This window comes from Phoxinus phoxinus (assembly GCF_949152265.1).
Source record: "Phoxinus phoxinus genome assembly, chromosome: 5".
In the NCBI taxonomy this organism is placed as follows: Eukaryota; Metazoa; Chordata; class Actinopteri; order Cypriniformes; family Leuciscidae; genus Phoxinus; species Phoxinus phoxinus.
Window position 1 is genome coordinate 22,386,058 of NC_136880.1, and position 18,808 is coordinate 22,404,865.

At 39.1% G+C, this 18,808-nt stretch overlaps 1 protein-coding gene across 1 annotated transcript in view; it reads right to left on the bottom strand.

The window, feature by feature from the left end:
- The window catches only part of abca4b (ATP-binding cassette, sub-family A (ABC1), member 4b), a 129,653-nt gene that overhangs the window by 92,759 nt on the left and 18,086 nt on the right, over positions 1-18,808 (bottom strand). Inside the window, exons 12-29 of the mRNA XM_079613372.1 lie at positions 16,422-16,627; positions 11,168-11,344; positions 10,387-10,609; positions 9,969-10,190; positions 8,297-8,501; positions 8,124-8,216; positions 7,765-7,980; positions 5,920-6,097; positions 5,672-5,803; positions 5,451-5,590; positions 3,833-3,970; positions 3,482-3,663; positions 2,286-2,385; positions 1,993-2,198; positions 1,621-1,675; positions 1,390-1,458; positions 768-925; positions 409-533 (exon numbers count right to left, since the gene is read on the bottom strand). Of these exons, the coding sequence (XP_079469498.1) occupies positions 409-533; positions 768-925; positions 1,390-1,458; positions 1,621-1,675; positions 1,993-2,198; positions 2,286-2,385; positions 3,482-3,663; positions 3,833-3,970; positions 5,451-5,590; positions 5,672-5,803; positions 5,920-6,097; positions 7,765-7,980; positions 8,124-8,216; positions 8,297-8,501; positions 9,969-10,190; positions 10,387-10,609; positions 11,168-11,344; positions 16,422-16,627 (2,825 nt within the window). The remainder of the gene's footprint in view (positions 1-408; positions 534-767; positions 926-1,389; positions 1,459-1,620; positions 1,676-1,992; positions 2,199-2,285; positions 2,386-3,481; positions 3,664-3,832; positions 3,971-5,450; positions 5,591-5,671; positions 5,804-5,919; positions 6,098-7,764; positions 7,981-8,123; positions 8,217-8,296; positions 8,502-9,968; positions 10,191-10,386; positions 10,610-11,167; positions 11,345-16,421; positions 16,628-18,808) is intronic.

The following is an 18,808-nucleotide window of genomic DNA, read 5'->3' on the forward strand; positions in this document are numbered from 1 at the left end:
AAAAGCAGCAGTGTGTGTTTTGCTAATGCCTCTCAAAAAGAATCGCAGGTTAACCGAGAGCAAACACGAAGTGAAATGCCTTATTAAAATTTGGTCGAACAAACATTTCAGAACAACTGTCCAAAACACATAAAAATACAAACAAAGCCTTGTTAAAATGATAAAGTAAAATATAATGACCGCTATGAGATGAATCCTGGAACATAAACAGGTGAACGCGGACCAATGAGAGGAGAGTTTACTCACACTTGACTTGTATTAACTGATTTTTGTCCATTTGGAAATGTTGCCTTGTGAAAGTGAACTGAACCAAGAAGAAATCAAAACATCGTAATAATTTTAACCCTTGTTTCGAAACAAAGCATACAGGTGTGAAAACGAACTTAGACTCTAAACAGCTGATCTCACCTGATGAAGGTCAACTGTGGTCCGTACATCCATGGAGTGAGGGTCAGACTGGGATACTCTCCAAATGGTGGGACAATCATAGTGAAGACCAAAGCAATAAGGACAAAACTGGATGGCAAAACAATCTACAAAAAAAGCAAGATGTAAAGAAAACCTCAGCTTGTTGTCTATTCTAGAAAAAAACACATGGCATCAAACAAGTGGCCAGAATATTTTTCAGAAATTGTACTTTTGTGTTCAATGGAAGAAAGAAAGCTTTGGAATGGCATGAGGGTAAGTAAACAACAACAGAATGATCCTTTTTGGGAGAAATTTCCTAATTTTCATAACACTGTGTCCACATGCATACTTCACCTTACCTGTGCAAGGAAATCTTTGTGGCTGCGTGTGGCATGGTGAAATCTCTTGACCAGAAGAGCGTGGAACTGCTTGAGTACCAGGCTAAAGCCTTTAACCTGCTTGGAGGCTCTACCGCCACTGTTGTCAGACTCTACTGGGCTCCCCACACCATTTGCATCTGTAAACCAGACCAGATACAGGCGTAATCTAATTAGACCTGCTGTATAAACTGTGTAGCTGTTTAACAGCATTATATTTTGGCTGCTGGTTTGTCCTCACCTGAGTAATTAACCATAGACAACTGACCAGCTCAAACCTCTAAACCAGCAAGTCCACATTAGTTGCTTTAACAAGCAAGACCCCATACGTTTTCTAGCTTTACCAAGAACCATTTTCAGGCAATCAATCAGCACGATTGACTGGTTCGCCAGCTAGACCAGCACTAATCAGCACAAACCAGCATGGAGCAGCATTGGAAATGCGTATTGGTCTAAGATGATCTGATGTCTGCCAAGAGCTACTGTATCTCAAGAAGCTTTATCTCTACACAAAGCATAGCACCTCAGTCAAACCCTTCATATCACCCTGTTAGCTTCTTAGCATGAGCGCTAACCAAAGCTGAGATCTGGGATCTCGATTCACCTTCAGCATTGCTCGTAGTCTCTCTGTCTCTCAAGAAACTATTTTTCCTCTGTTGAAGCATCCATTGCTCTGAGGGGGTAGTTTGACACAGTCAAACACAGGGGTTTAAAAGACAATCATAAACTATTCCATAAACTCCTGGTTTATGGCAAGTGAATTGACTTGAATTAACTTTATAATATATATTATAGGTAGTATGGCTGTTAATATAGGTAATATGAGGATATTTACCTGGTGTGACAGAGCTATTGGCTGCCTCTCCATCTGCTGTAACTTTCAGAAAGATCTAAATATATACAACACAGTGTCTTAAATCATTAGTGAGGACACACTTATCTATATCTTTTGCACAGTAACAACCAGCGTTGTTTTAGAATATATATATATATATATATATATATATATATATATATATATATATATATATATATATATATATATAAATAATATAAAATTATACAGAATATTAAATTTATACAGATATAAAAATTATACAGAAAATTGAAACACAAAAACGTTAGCTATACATTACGCAGTCTGTTGACTGTTATCACTGATGGTAATGGTTTCTAAAGCATAATGCAGAAACAAATGTTGTCCAACCTCTTCTAGTGATGTGTCAGATATGCCAAAGCTACTGAGGCCCATGTCAGCCAAAGTTTCCTCCAGTTCTCGGAAAAGGCTGGCGTACGCACGATATTTAAAACCCTTATTAGGGAGCAGGTAGGTCATCTCTTGACCGATCATTTCAATCAGCTTTGCCTCAGGTACATGGTGATGAATCAGAGTAGTGATGCTCTCAACATTCCCTGTGTGGAGAGATGGAAAAAATGATTCATTTTTGAAGAAATGAGGCTGTTATACCACTGTATATTTTGAGTTGTTAGCCCACTGACCGTCTAGTATCCTCTCGGGCTGTAGTGCCTGACTCTCCTCTTTATATCTAGTGCAGGAGGAGCAGGAGCAGGAACACTCAGACGCACAGTCACACTCATTCTGAAGAGCACAGACAAAGAACTCTTACTGGACACAGTCGATATACCGTACTTTTAAGAGCCACAGTCCAAGCTCTTTTATGTCATTTTTAAAATGCAATTCGCAGCAAAAACAACAATCAGTCAATTTCTGATGGACAAAATCAAGTCCTGTCCTACATTTTTTTTCTCATTTAAGCAGCAGTTTTACTCAGATATACGTCACAATAAGAAAAGTAGTTTGCAACTTCCATTTAATGCCACCATTAACACGTTTATGTGCACTTGCTAGGGTATTTGCCATGGTTGCCAGGGTGTCATGGATGCTTGCTTCCTTGCAAAACTCAACTCCCATATCTCCATGATATTCTAGTCCCTAGATGCGGCTATTATTTATTTCAATGTAAGTCTATAGGTTTTACCCACTCATATTATCATTCATCAAGAGAAAATAGTCAGTGTGATAAAGTGGAATACACCTGTTAATCAAGTTTTGAGGTACCATTCATGTGACAAACTGTGAGTTTATGTTATGTGAGTTTAATACTTTTAAGTATATTTAAACCTGTATTGCCCATACAATCACCATAAGTCAATGTGTAAGTGTGTTTTACAGTAACAGCGGTCTCATGATTCTGACAGTCAAAGTACTCCAAAAGAGCACATTCACTGTGGACTGTGATATAGTTTACAATAATAATAATAAAAATACCACAAACTAGATAAAAGCATGTATATTTCATGCATACAAATTTGGGCTATTTTGCTACCACAATGTGCCTTTTTTTTAGACTGATGAAAAGAAAATTGCCAAAATACATATTAAAGTGTGTATTTTATTACACTTTATCTATTTGTGTCAGTAGATTTCAATTACAATACACATCTTTAAATTTCTCAAAATGAGATCTTCACTTCAGAAGCACTTCCAGTCTCATTCTGTGAAGGTTTTTACAGAGGGGTTTGATCATTTAACATTTGATTGATTTATATAACATTTTATTCCTAAAATAGTACTTTCTGATGTATGGTGTAACGAAAAGAGATATCCAAAATAAAATAAAAACTCTAATATAATATAATAAAATAAAATAAAATAAGTATCTCAGAAGTCTCACCTCTTTCTTGCGCTGGTTTTTCATGCGACGCACCAGCGTGAGGTAGAAACCCACTCCAAAGCAGTTCTTCAGAAAGAGAGGAGAGCCACTGCAGTGTAATTTCCCTTTAGAGATAATGGCCACTCTGTCACTTAACAGGTCTGCCTCGTCCATGTGATGAGTGGACAGTATTACTGTGCGGCCTGGATGAAGAGTACATGTAAGAGAGAGAGAAAAAGATGATACAGATATTTAACAACAGGAGGATAATATTTGTATCTTATTGCATGAGCAGCTCTACAAATGAAAGTCTCTTGCAGTGATTGTCTTTTCACTCCTGCATTATTATCTTTGGCCAGAAGGTGGCAGTACCTGTGCGGTACTTGAGTAAAAGGTCCCAAATGGAGCGCCTGGCGTATGGATCCACTCCTGACGTTGGCTCATCCAATATCACCACTCTAGAACCGCCTACGAAAGCCATTGCCACCGACAGCTTCCTCTGCATACCCCCTATTGACAGAGTCGGGACACAAATTGTTTAAAACACAGACTTTATAGATATTAGTGCTTGATGTTTAAGCAAAAATGCATTTCAAATTGCATATACACTGTGGACACTGTAAGTGATTTTAAAGCAATGACACCAAGGAATTGTCTGTGAATTAACATTGGCATTTGAAACATGGGCACAGTCATTATGCAAGGCAAGTCATGTTTTTCACCTCAGAGTAAAAAATAAAACATGCAATTGTGAGATAAAGTTGAAAATAAGAAATGATTTGTGACAAAGTCACATTGGGAGATATACAATTCTGAGATTTAAAGAGAAATCACGTAGAAATTACAAGACCAAGTCACAATTGTGATATATTAAGTCATATTGTGTGATATAATGTCAGTTCCACTCAATCATTTAGTAGACTTAATGACAAATTGAGGAGAAGAATAGAAGCAATTAAACCAACAAAAAGGCAACAATATGCAAGTGCTGTGACAAGCCCCAGTTAGTCTAGTACATGTAGCAAAGTTTTTTTATATATAGTATATATAGATAAATACAAAGTCACAATGAACTATTATTTGAGTACCGGTATTTATACGAGTAGCCTACAGGGTTTCTCATTTAATTAGAGCTGTTTTAGTATGTCTCCAAATGTTGTGAAGTTAATTTGACTGTTAACAGTGAATACTGAAAAATATGTTTAAAAAGCTGATAATTGTTACGTAACGTGGTGTATTAGAAACTTGCACGATGAGGAATAATTGCAGGAAACAGACTTTAATCACAAACACTCAGGAACCAGGAGAAACGCAGGAGAAAACCACACAAACATTAACGAGAACGGACAGAGACTTAAAGGAGGAACTTAATTAGTAAATGAACAGGGCACAGGTGAATGACATAACTAATTAAACAGACTGGGGAAAACTACGTCACAGGACTAAACCAAAAAACACAATGAAAACATAGGAGGCATGTAACAATAATGTGTAAACAAATAATGAGTTAATAAAAAAAGCCCATGTAAATGATTAAAGAGTGAAAGATGATGAAAGATTTAAGCAAAACTCAGTTTGTTTTAAACACGCCTTGTTCAACAAAAGAACAGCATTTATCAAAAATATTAATCTTTTGAGACATTAGAAATGTCTCTACTGGCACTTTTTTTGCATCGATAATTCACCTTTGCTGAATAAAAAAATAAAAAAATAAATAAACAAACTTCACTGAACCCAAACTTTTGAACAGTATAGTCTACAAACACACTTGCCACCAAGGCAACATAATTTCCATGTTTACCCAATGAAGCTTCATTTTATCCCTAACCCAGATTAGCTCCAAATAAGAAGCTTTTCTCCAGTACCCCCGTCTCCCCTGGTTTTTAAGTATCTGTCTAAAACACAGATCCTGAGTGGGCAAACTCGAAAACCCCTTAATAACAGATTACAGATTACCAGATTACTGTCTCAAGTTTGCATTCAGACCCACCAGAGAGGTTCTGTGCTTCCTCGTCTCGTTTATGAGGCAATCCCAGGTCCTCCAGCATGGCCTCAACCTCCTGCTCGGCCTCCTTGCGCTCACGTCCCTTCATCAGAGAGTAGAAGAGAATATGCTCCTCTACTGTCAGACTGAGGGAAATAAAACGAAACATACATATCAGACTGCAGTAAGTATAGTATTATGTCCACTTGCAAAGAACGGGTGCTCACTGGTTGAAGAGGATGTTGTACTGTGGACACATGCCCAATGATTGTCGTATGATGTCCATTTCTGTGCGAATGTCTCTCCCATATATGTAAGCCGTTCCAGAGGTGGGCGGAAACAACCCGGTCAATATGGACCTGCGACAGGGCAAGTATATATATGAGAAATGACTCTAAGAGAACACAAATGAGATGGGATTTATATTTCCATATCATCAATGTTATCAAAGGATAAAGAGAAGATAAGGACGCACAAAGTGGTGGTCTTTCCTGCCCCATTGTGACCCAGGAAAGAAGTGATCTGGCCCTCATAGAAGTTCATGTTAAGACAGTCCACTGCAGGTCTTGAGTTTCTAGAATACACCTTCACCAAGTCCTGCACTGACACACCTATTAACAGGCCCTCCGGTTCTGGCTCAAAGAATGGATTTCCTGTGGGAAAATACCCATACGGACACTAAACCAGACAGATAACTGATATAACAGATAACTGATAATAAGGTTTGGGTTCATATACAGGCACTACAGAAACAGACCAATTTATATATAGTAGTACAGGAACACTTTCTAAAGATACATTCTTTCATTGAAATTTGAATTGGAATGACAGTTAAAGTAAATTACTTAAAGGATAATTCCGGTATTTAACACCTTGAGTCTATATTGTAGTTTGTTTTGGATGAACAAGAGTGGTGGACAACATTTTTTTGACAATGGTTCCTCTCTCGAGTTTTTGACTATAAAAGAATTGGCCATGGACCCATTTAACATTGGAGTCAATGTGCATGTCCGAAAATGTAATTAAAACAACCTTTAACATTAGTTTTCAAAACTGTGCAACTCACCGAGTGATTAGTGATGTTAGTTGATGTTCCAGAACCAAAAAGTGTTGCGAAATACAGTTTCCGTCGTGTTTTATTCGTCATTTTGTAAAATCCCATTGTTGAAAAAATAGTTCCACTATAGCTAAATAAACTGATTGGAATCATATATTGCGACGATATATTGTTTATAATCATCAACGAACACCACTAACCACTCGGTGAGTTTAACAGTTTTGTAAACGAACATTATTGGCTGTTTTAATGACATTTTCGGACATGCACATTGACTCCAATGTTAAATGGGTCCATGGCCAATTCTATTACAGTCAAAAACTCGAGAGAGGAACCATTGTCAAAAAAATGTTGTCCACCACTCTTGTTCATCCAAAACAAACTACAATATAGACTCAAGGTGTTAAATACCGGAATTATCCTTTAAGCACACATCAAAGAAATGAATTACATGTACTGGTAAGTAATAAAAAAATTAGTACCAGAAAACATATACAGTATATATATATATACAGTATATACACATACACAGTTCAGTCATGAAACTCTTCTGACCAGCTGATTGGTTCACTTAAAGTCGACCGCTTTGGTCAAACAATCTGTTTGTTCTATCTACATAACCTATTATTCCATACTGAACTGGCTCAACTCAGTGCAGCGCATCATTTCCTTGCCCTCCACCCTCCCCAGCACCACCTGCCTGCTAGGGGGTTTTCCTAAATTTCCCTGCATTCTTTTCACAGTATTTAAGTGAATGTTTCGGCAGTAGCTTTCCCTCATGCAGCACGACGTAGCAGATCAAGTCTGCCAATTCTAAGCCTATGTTCACTCCATTCTTATTAATAAGTGATGTTTAAACCAAGAGTTGTCATGAAATATGTATATGACATTTAATTCCATTAATTCTGTACTGTATTTATAAGTGAAATGGCAATTCTATATACACTATACAGTTCAACATGTTGGGGACATTTTTCACTGTTTTTAAAACTATCTTAAGCTCAGAAAGGCTGAGTTTGATTAAAAATACAGTAAATATTGTGCAATATTATTAAAATGTAAAATAACTGTTTTCTATATGAATATGTTAAACCTACACTTATGTTACAGTGATATAAATACATTTTAATTTATAGTTAAGTTTCTTTGAGACTTAAATAACAATTTGAATTACAATTCTGCAGTCTTTTTGAAACCTCTATCATGGAAAGGTATTTTCAATTCAAAGTTGTAAATGACGCACAACCCAACTGGCATCCTTACCATCGTGCACAGGCTGGATCTCCTCTTGTTGAATCTCTTCGTGTATTTTTAGATGCTCCTCCCGCTCTCTCTCTTTCTCCATCCTCTCTCGTTTCTCCTTGTGCTTGCAGTGCTTGCTGCTGTGGGAACCATTGCATTCCCTGTGCTCCGGCGATAGGCCACCATACTCAACATCCTCCTGCTTCTCCAAGTTATTTACCAGAGGAATCTCAAGGCCTACAGAGAAACAGAGGTGTGTTCAAAATCAAATAATATAAATCTAATGTAGGCCCTGTGTGCATGTGTATTTAATGTGGTCAACTTGTGATCGAATCTACCTAGATGGATGTTTATATCAGGTGTAAACAAATCAACCATACCTGGATCTGGATTCTGTGAGGGTAAAGCTGTCGGCTTCAGCCAGTACGAGGGTTGCAGAGGGAAATAAAATGGCTGACCTATGCCATACTGGCCTGAAAAGCCAATGGAAAAAAGTAAGCTTTCTTTTACAGTAGTTTAGCATATTCAGTGCAGTGCTTTGTAAGAAACGAACCAGGAAATACGTTGTCGAGATACCAAGCCAAAACAGCATAAAGAACTGCATCCAATAGCATCATCCGAATAGAAGTGAAGAAGGAGTACTCATCACCCTCTAGAGGACTTGTGCCAATATTGTCCCACTGCAGACCCAGGCCTTGCTCCTCATAGCGGGATAGATACTCTGTCCCAAAACCAAAGGCCACTGGAGACAGCAAGCTCTGGAAAAGCAGGAGCATTTTACAAATCATTAACTACATGCAAGAGCCATTTTGACCGATCAGATGTAAAGTCCAAATGTAAATGAATGACTTTCTATATTTAAATAGTTTCTAAATTAAATAAGACTTCATGCTAATTACATACCGGTATATAGCATTTCTCAACCTATTTTACTTGAAGACCTCCCGTTGTCAAATACAATATTCCATAGCTCCCTGATATGGACTATTTCTGCTGTAATTTTGACAAAGCTGCTTGTTTTAATTGATTTAAAAAAAAATGTTAGTATTTAATTAACCACAAATAATGTGGTAACTTTAAAAATGTATGTTCTTTCAATTTAAAACAACAGTTACTAAAGGGAGAACAACATTTTTATTATTTATTTTATTTTATTATATAATGTTTTATTATACTATAGTATTATATAAGAATTACATTTCTGTTTACATATTTATTTTATGTGTTTTTAGCTTTTTACTTTATGAATACAGTTCTGTCATGACAACTCTCAGAGTGTTTGGCATGGTAATGGATATGACAATGTTGATATGTTTGGTCTTGACGGAATAGATCTGCTGCGCTGCTGCTGTTGATAATTGTTGCTGCTGCGGCAGAGCAAGTACGGGACTTGCTACTGCCAACACAAACACATTGCTGTGAGCAAGTAAGTCATGCTGCTGCTGTACAAAATAGCACAGAAATACCCGTAGCAGATCTATGGTTGAAGGTTGAGCAGCAAGCTCATTGGCTACAGCAAAAACCAAACAGCTGTGCCCTACGCTGTAAAAAAAATACTTAAACATCCAAGTTGATTTCACTTAATAGTTTAAGTAATTTAAACTTAAATTACATTAAACTGACTTATTTTAACCGTATAAATACTGGGAACTATATTCTCTGAAGGCGAAGCACTGCTACGTGGGCGGAGTGATAACCGCAGCACCTGAGACGCGCCGTTGGTTTTGTTGACAGAAGAAACAACGGCGCGTCTCAGGTGCTGCGGTTATCACTCCGCCCAAGTAGCAGTGCTTCGCCATCAGAGAATATAGTTCCCAGTATTTATACGGTTAAAATAAGTCTGTGTCTCATGTGACTTTGTTTTTTGTACACTCTGTGACTATACAAATCACAACATGTAAATAGGAAAATGTTTGCGTTATTTTGTCACTTATTTGGATTAGTATGCTAGCTGCAACCATTTACATCCAGTCTTTGTGCTAAGCTAGGCTAGCGGTGGGTGCGTCAAACAGACTTATAGCACGCACGGAGATGAAAAAGGTATGTATGGACTTATCTAACTCTGGGGGATAAGGTGAATAGGCTAAAGTCCCAAAAAGTCGGAGTGTTCCTTTAAGGCCCCCTAGTGATCCCCGGAACCCTGGTTGAGAATCACAGATTTTTAGGGTTTTAGCCAACTTTAAATGCTGCCGTTCTAGAGAAGTGGAAGACCATATTGGACTCACCACAGCTAACTTCATGTTCTTGGTAATGCGGTCCTGCCAGGCGAAACAGAAGATATGAGGGAGGTACAGGGTGAAGTAGACGATGCCGCTGCAAGCCGCAGCCAGGTTGGCCTTGTTGAAGAACACGCTCATCAGAAAGCACTGCATGATAGTGGCCACAGTGAACGTGAGGAGGAACAGGAACAGGATGATGGGATCGCTGTAATTGAGCACTTTTCCAGCCTGAGGACAAAGGCATACAATAATTAGGAAACTCTTCTAATTAAAAAGAGTGCTGTGTAAGAAAGAGAGAGTGAGAGAAAGAGAGACAGAGACCCTCCATGTACTAACAACATACATCCAGCAGAGGTCACAATGCAACAAGTCTGAGAAAGGCTCAGAAGGACAAAGTTCATCAGTCATCACATTTCTTCCTCACCATGATAATGCCAGTCAGCAGAGCGGTGCTGGCAGACATCACAAGGAAACTGTCGATAAACCATGTGCACCAGATGACTCTATTAGTGACGCCCATGGCCTTCAATGTCTCCTTCAGCCTCATCTCCTTCTCCAGCACAATGCTCTTCACCACCATGGACACCGAGTAGATCCAAGCCAGCACCATGAAGATGGGGAAACAGCGATTTAGGGTCAGCATGAACCTTAATATGGGACAAAACAAACAAGATCCATTGGATAATTGCAAGGTTTCGTTGAGAACTATGATATGCCAAGAAATAATGCAACTGGAGTCATGTTTGTACTTCATTACAATGGACTTCAAGGGACAGACCACCCAGCATGAAAATTCTGTGAACATTTGCTCACCCATATGTTGTTCCTAAATTGACGTTACCATTGACTTCCATTGTATAGTCCAAAATATAAAGGAAGTCAAAGGGAACCAAAACTTTTTGGTTGCCTACATTCTTCTTTTGTCTTCCACGGAAAAACAAAAAGTCATTCAGGTTTGAGGGTACTCACCCTGTACTCACATGGAGTTTGTTTGAAAATGACTTTTGTTATATCTGCCCCTGAATATTATTTTTGGTCCTTTTGGTAGGAAGAAATACATCATCTTATGTGTTCACTACCTGTCCTGCCTGTTCTTGGCTATGACCACCACACCCCCAAACGATGAGAGAATTTTCATTTTTGGGTGGAATATCCATTTAAGCTGGTGTGATGATATGGGATAGGATCAGTTAGCCATCACTCACATGTCATCCACATAGCAGGGGTAGGGCATCTGCTGCACGTAAATACCCAGAGGCCAGTCATGACCTGTGTGTAACTTGAGGATACCATGTTCAATCATGTCCTGCAGGTAGGCAAAACCTCCCCAAATGTAGCGATGGTCCTCCAGAGGGTCTGCCCTGGGACCAGGGTCCCAGTACCTAAGAAAAAAGGAGGGCATTTAGTAGTTTGGTGCTCATTTAAAAAGTAAAAAAAAAAAGCATATTTTAATGATTTCTGAAGGATCATGTGACGTATGTAATGTAATGCATGACATATGCATAATGATGCTGAAAATTCAGCTTTGCCATCACAGGAATACTTTCCACATCAAAATATACTCCAAAAGAAAACAGTTATTTTAAATTAATAATATTTCACAATATTTATGTTTTACTGAATTTTATCAAATAAATGCACCCTTGCTGAACCTTCTTTAAAAACATCTTAAAAATATTAACGATCCCAACAGTTGAACAGTTGTGTATATTTTTTTACCATTTTCTAATGCAGTAAAAATGCATTAATCCTTAGTGGCCAACAGTTCTCACACAATAGAGATCATTCAGTAAATCATAGGCTACAGTATTTCCAATTGTTTTCAATGTTGCCTAATAAAACTCTATAGACTGTCATTGGGCTACACTGAGATCTTCAGCCTTCAAGCACGTCACACTTGCTGTGTAATCCAACATGAATGACATCAATAGAATTGATTAAATTCCATAGTCTCTAATCCAAGAAATCTAAATACTCAGGAGATACTTCAGGTAATGAAAATGCACATTAAACAATGACGAGAACTGACAGGGGACAACAGAAACTCAGAGCTATACACAAGAGAAACTAAACTAGACACAGGTGCAAATCATAGGTAACCATGGAAACAAACAGGGACACATTCGACAACCTAGGGGACAGTTATTTGAATAACATTTCAAACCACATATGAATGTAAAAGGCTACGTTCAAACTGTCAGTCCATTTTTGTGCGTATCTGATTGAAATCCGATCAGATTGAACAAGTGTGAACTGTAATGATAATTTTAGATCAAATTGCTAACGAATACACAACAAAAAACAAAAAAAATGATTTTAAACGACGCAACAACAGAACCATCATTTGGTTCTGTGCAACACACAGTAGTGGTGTTTCATTCTTGAACAAACCTGTTAGGTGAAGGATTGTTTCACTGGAAAGATGTCTATTATACTCAAAGCAACTGTAGGCCTCTAAATGTGCATTTTCAGGTACTTTCAGGGGTCAGTGAAATACCGTATATAAATATTCCAGGACCTTAGAGTATTTAGAGATTAGTTTGTCATATGTCAACCTCCTAGTTTGCTGGGAAGACTTCTCAATAAAGTCAAAGCCAAGAAAGTTGGCTTTAATCTTAATTATAAATATAGCTGCAAGCAGCAATCACCGGGGCCAAGCGCAAGCAAGACGACAAGACATGCCAAAGTGGCTGGGAGTGTGAGACCCACTGCAGCAAGGAGCAAAAGTGGCTGGGAGTGTGAGACCAACTGCAGTGCAGCAAGGAGCAATTGAAGACATTTAAAGATGAATTTTGGCAAAATGGTTGAAAAATCACATACATTAACTAAAAATATGATTATCACTTTCGACCAATAGGTGGCGCAGTTACGAAACTGATGTGATGTGGTCAGAGTGAAGTGACAATGACACATACAAAGTTTGGTGTCAATATGTCAAGGCATTGCAGATATAAAGCCTGAATAGTCATTTTGGCATCATGCCTCAACTTTGCCACTGCGGTATACGAAAACGGTTTTGTCTATCGATACGAAATCCATAAATTTTACTCGGCACGGTCTGGAGATGACACGATCCAATTTTGGTGAAAATCGGACGTTCGGTCTAGGAGGAGTTCGAAAAAGTAGGTTTTAAAAGAAAATAAAGATGGCGGACAGGAAGTTTGACTGACTATGGCAAAATTGGTATCTATGTTTTCAACATAACCCAAGGAATCTATTGAGATCAGTGTCATTACTATAGGCAAATTTATTCAAAAGTTATTAGCATTTTTGGAAATTTCATTATAACTTTTGACCAAAAGGTGGCGCTGTTTCATAATCTTTTGAGTACCTTTAGGGCCTTGTACTGATGACCCATACTGACTTTCGTAACGATACATTCATGCGTTCATAAAATACAGTATTTTAGCACATAATTCAAAATGGCCGAAACTCAGCATGACACCCTGAATCTAACGAGACCACTTTTGTGATTTTTGGACAAACCGTTCAGAAGTTATAAGCAAAAACATAAATTCTTCATATCTCCGGACCAGTAGGTGGCGCTGCGCTGAAACGCAGCATGTAGCCTCAGGTCATGCTTGTGATGACATGTACCAAATTTGGTCTGAATCCGATAAAGCGTTGTGGAGATACAGCATTACGTCTGTTTTTGCAAGCGCTACGTACAATTTATTTGCGCGGTATTCGAGAACGGTTATTCGAATCAACTTGATTTCCATAACTTTTTGTCGTCATGGTCTGGAGATGATCTGGTTACATTTTCGTGAAATTCGGAGCAACGGCCTAGGAGGAGTTCGAAAAAGTAGGTTTTTCGGAAAATTCAAAATGGCGGGAAAACTATTATGACGGAAAATGACGTCATATGGTGCAGTCGAATCGTCGTGAGCTCAGGAATCAGAGGAAAAAAGAATTTTGTTTCTAGCCCTTGTGGTTCAAAAGTTATTAGCATAAACATGAGTGAAACTTTGGACAGCTCGTGGCGCTAGAGGGAATGAGTTGGAGACTCCAAATTTGCTATGGTGATAGTTCAGGCTGTCCTCTATCACTGTGCCAATTTTCATAAGTTTCCCGCAAACGGTTCTATAGGCTGCCATAGACGCCCAGTCGGAAGAAAAAGAAAAAGAAGAATAAGAACCGGAACAGATGCAATAGGTGCCCGCACCTTCAGTGCTTGGCCCCTAATAATGCTGACGTTTTACAATAAAGCCTTTTTTCCACAAGCCATACCATAACAACATATGCTTGAAATGACTAGGAGAAGTGCCACACACACACACTTTAAAAAAAAGAAAATCCCAATTTGTAATTCAATTCACATTGTTTGTTTGTGGTGGCTGCGCTTTGCATTATGCCCACAATAAAGAAAACACAATGCACCGTGTCATTCTATCCTCTGGTGATGAACACACAGCGTCATTCTATCCTCTGCTGTTTGTCTTCGTGTGTCAAAGAGGGACGGCTACAGTGAGATGTGACCAGACCAACACCTGCAGGCATGTTTTGTGCTTCAGAGAAACTCTCAGTAATGAGTGGTGTCACTTTGCAGTGTGCAGCACACATGGAGAAAGTGATTGTGCCCGCTCTTTCTCTTTCTGTTTCTCTAACAAAAGTGTGTTGAGCAGTAACACCTTTCATGAACAATTAATGGCCCGTTTCCACTGAGCGGTACGGTACGGTACAGTTCGGTACGGTACGCAATTATTTGCGTTTCCATTGTCAAAAGCTGTGAATGGTACCAAAAAGCCGAACCGTACCGTACCACTTTTTAGGTACCCTTCCATTGGGGTACCTAGCACAGTGGAACGGTACTAAAAGGTGGAGCTAGATCACTGCAGGACGTTGATTGGTTGACAGAGAATCGTCACTTGCGCGTGCTACAAGAGGAATGACAACATAAGAAGCGCCATTTTTTTATATAGTTTAATATAATACTACTGTTACTGTATCACGAAATGTAATTTTAAGAGTTTTTCAGGCGAGAATGTAGTTGTTTAAAGCTCAAATCAGTGGTTTATTTATAAAGATGATTATTTTTTCCCCCGGTTGTGAGATCCATGCGTTCAGCGGGCGCTCGGCGCTCATGTTTCCCGGCTGGATGAGCCTTTCTTCGGCTAGTTCGTCGCTGACTCCGACGGTAGTGGTTAAACATAAGATATAATTCGTTTTGTGTAGACCTAACGGGCGATCTTTGGTCTCGTGAATATATAATGAGTTCCCTGTCAATCGTTTTGGCTGAGAGCTAAGTTTAGTTTCATATTAACGTTATTTGTGTTTACTTGTAAAGACTATAGCGCTGCATTTGGATATTTGACTGAATTGTTTGCTTTATTTCTTATTGTATAGCTTCTTGTACTTTACTTAAACTTTTATATAGGCTTTTATTGATAAAACTGAAATTTTACAAAAAGAAATATGGTTTATTGTCATTTTTTATTACAAGATTATCACTGATGTTTATTGCAACATTTGTACAAATGCATATATTGCCTGGAATATGTTTATTTTATTTATTTTTTTAAACGAAAAGAGGTAACGTTAGGGTTGTGTTTTAAATTTCGTTTTGTAAATAGAATAACGTAACGTGCAGTGAATAATCAATATGCGTTGCGCATGAACCACATTTGTGTCCCTATATGTTTAATTTATTTAAATGAAAACGAAAAGAGGCAGAGTGGTGTTTTATAACATATTTCGTTTTATTGTTGCTTAAAATGTACATACCGAGTGACAGAGATAACCGGAGTAGCAGCGCGAGCTGAGTGACGCTTTTAGAACGCGCTGTACCATTTGCATGTAGGAGTCGCACATGGCAAGTAGTACAAACTTTGCGTACTTGATATTGAGAAAAGCCTAATGTCGGCGCTTGTCTTCTTGTGACAAACATCATACATGTCGAGGAGCAAGAACTAGATCTGCTGTATGTCATCCATTGTAGTTTACTATGTTCTTCTTCGCGCGAAAATGACGTAGATCGAAACACCACGCCTATCAAGTAAGGGTACTGTTGGCAGTGGAAACGCTTGCCAGATCATGGTTAACAGACCCGAACCGTACCGTACTGTCCCGTACCGTACCGTACTGCTCAGTGGAAACGAGGCATTAGAGAAGACCTTCCATGCTCTCCTTACACAATACATGTTATATACAATCTGGATCAAAACATGTACTCTGAAAGATGAGACATGAACTTTAATCGAATGTTCCTTCAAAGCTCCCTCAAGATTGATTGATAAACATTTGCTTGCTTGTCTAGGAACTTTCTGAGTAAGGAAGTCCACTAAAGGCTGGAATGATTTCTTTAAAATTGGCTCTAATTCCTAGAGTTTCACTCTAATTCAGTGGTTTAAAGGTCTCTTAATCTGTGTCTCATGAACTACCCAGTCTGACCCTATATAAGGAACAACCCTTATTAGATCAAGTGAACAATCAGGCCATTTTAACATCATGACTTCTCACCTGTCTTTGATTTTGTTGGTACGTTCCACTGCATCAATATCCATTCGGATCTTGAACTTGACGTGGCGGGGCAGGTCTGTGGTCCAGGGGTACATGTCCATGAAAACCAGACCCGCCCAGAACTTATTCTCCCCCAGCAGGTGCAGGGCCTGATGGGTCATCAGATTCTCATCCATGTGACCCACAAACTTATCCAGACTTATACACTGATAAGATATAAAAAGAAGAAGAGTGTAAATATGAGGAAATAGAAAACAATGTGTGTTTGAATGTTGAATCCTATATGTGCTTGTGGTGACATCCATAATGACACTGGATCATATACTGTATAAATGAACAAACGATGAAGAAGTTACGTCCAAGTATTAGTACTTTTTATTTATTGCTCGATAAGAAGCAATATTGCACGAGCAAGTGTTGTTCCACTGTTGTTACGAATACACAACTGCAAATGTGAATTTTTTTATACAACAGGCCATTCAATAAAACAGAAATTAGCTATTAATTGTTTACATTTTAGACACAATTTTGCCAGTTACTTTGTCAATTTTTGCTCTGCCAATGAAAATAGTTCCAAATGAAGCAACAACTGAACCGTTGAGCATCTCCGTGCTTCACTAATGGAATGAATCAGTGTTTTTAAACAAATTAATGGCTCCATCCAAAACTGCATACTTCCCTACTATATAGTAGGTGAAAAACAGTATGTGACAAAAGAAGTATATCTGAATTCACAGTGCTCATAAAAGAGTAGGCAAAAAGCCGGATGACCTACTACTTCCGGAGAGAAGTGCATAAGATGGGACACTTTACTATCCATGAGGCCACGGGAGAGGATTTGTTAATGAAGCAACGTAACTGACGCAGTCACATGACAATGACAACATGGTGATGTAGCACGTCCAGATTACATTCAAACCGCACACCATTCATACTAGAATGTACTATTTTAGCAGTTATGAAGTAATTACTTATTCAAAATAAGCACCAACTCAAGAGAATATGCGATTTCGGACGCAGCCATTCTGCTGAGTAAATGATTGTTTTTGAACAAATGGGCTTGCCACTAGCCCCACCTACTGCCGTAACAATGTAACTGCAGAAAGAGTCTCTCTAAGATCCCATCACATCTAGAGCCCGTAAACACAGACAAGCGGCAAATAAAATAAAAAAAATCGAGGACTGGAACTAATAATGTTGTGTAATAATGTGTGTGTGTGTCGCGCTTTTCAAGAGCCGAAGCCGTTCTCCACGTAGCAGGCCTCTCGTTCTCAAAGCGCCCCGATGACATGGGAAAATCACAGAGTCTGTGTTGGCTCTTCACTGGAGGACTGCTGTACAATAGCTGAGTGAACGGCTCGCTCTCACATCACATGCCCACCGCACTAGAGCCGAGAGGCCTTATTTCATGTGCACCATATCTAATGGAGTCATTCACGGTAATGTACAATGCCACCAGAGGTCCCGAACAAACAAGTGAATGGAAAGGTTCAATGGGACCCCCCGCAGGACTCACATGTTCTAAACACATTTCAATTCAAAAACACAACATTCACATTCAGAAGCACTCAGCTGGAGATCACACCCCTGAAAAACCACAAACAAACCAAAAATAGAGAGAATTTCTTTCAGTGACAAAAATGATGCTCTTCAAGGTAACATTTGAGCGGGGCTGAACGATGACAGCTATAGCTAATGGGCTAAACAAGCAAGGTTTGTTTGTAAAGCACGATGGCTCGCCGCTCGGGCAGAGACAAAGGGAGGCTGGGTCAGTCTATGATAGCTTTCTCCCACCATCGCCGTCCCAATCTAATCAATTTGCGGGAAAGAGGCCTCCAGCTTACGGGGCCGGTTGTGGCTGGGGAGGTGAGGTAACAGAGTGATTTGGCCCTCTTGTTTCTCAATGAAGCCCCCCGTCCACAAAAACAACACGGCACTGGCAAAGGCTGGCTCTCCCTCCCACTCTCCACTTAATCACAGCCGCACAATAGAGGGGCCTGCATGCTGTTGACAGCTTGCTTGTTCTTTTCCCTTTCACCCATCTGGCCACGGTGGGCTCTCTATAGCTGTGCTAAGTGGTCTTTCTTGTGGTGATGTGCTGAGAGCAATCAGCACTCCGCAGAACGAGAGCTAAAGAGCCTCATTCTGTGAAGTGAGGAACGGCAAGGATGGCTTGAGGAAATGCTCGACATGCTCTACATCGCTAGACCTTTTCATCTCTTCTAGAAAGAGCTGAATGTTTTAGAGGGGCAAGGTTAAAGGATGCAAATTCATTTTGACTCTATTCATGGAAGATATTTCCCAATATTAACATATTACAGTGCTAAATAATATTCCTTTTGGCTTTCACCGGACACTCCAACTGTGATTGTTTCTGAAGAAATCTG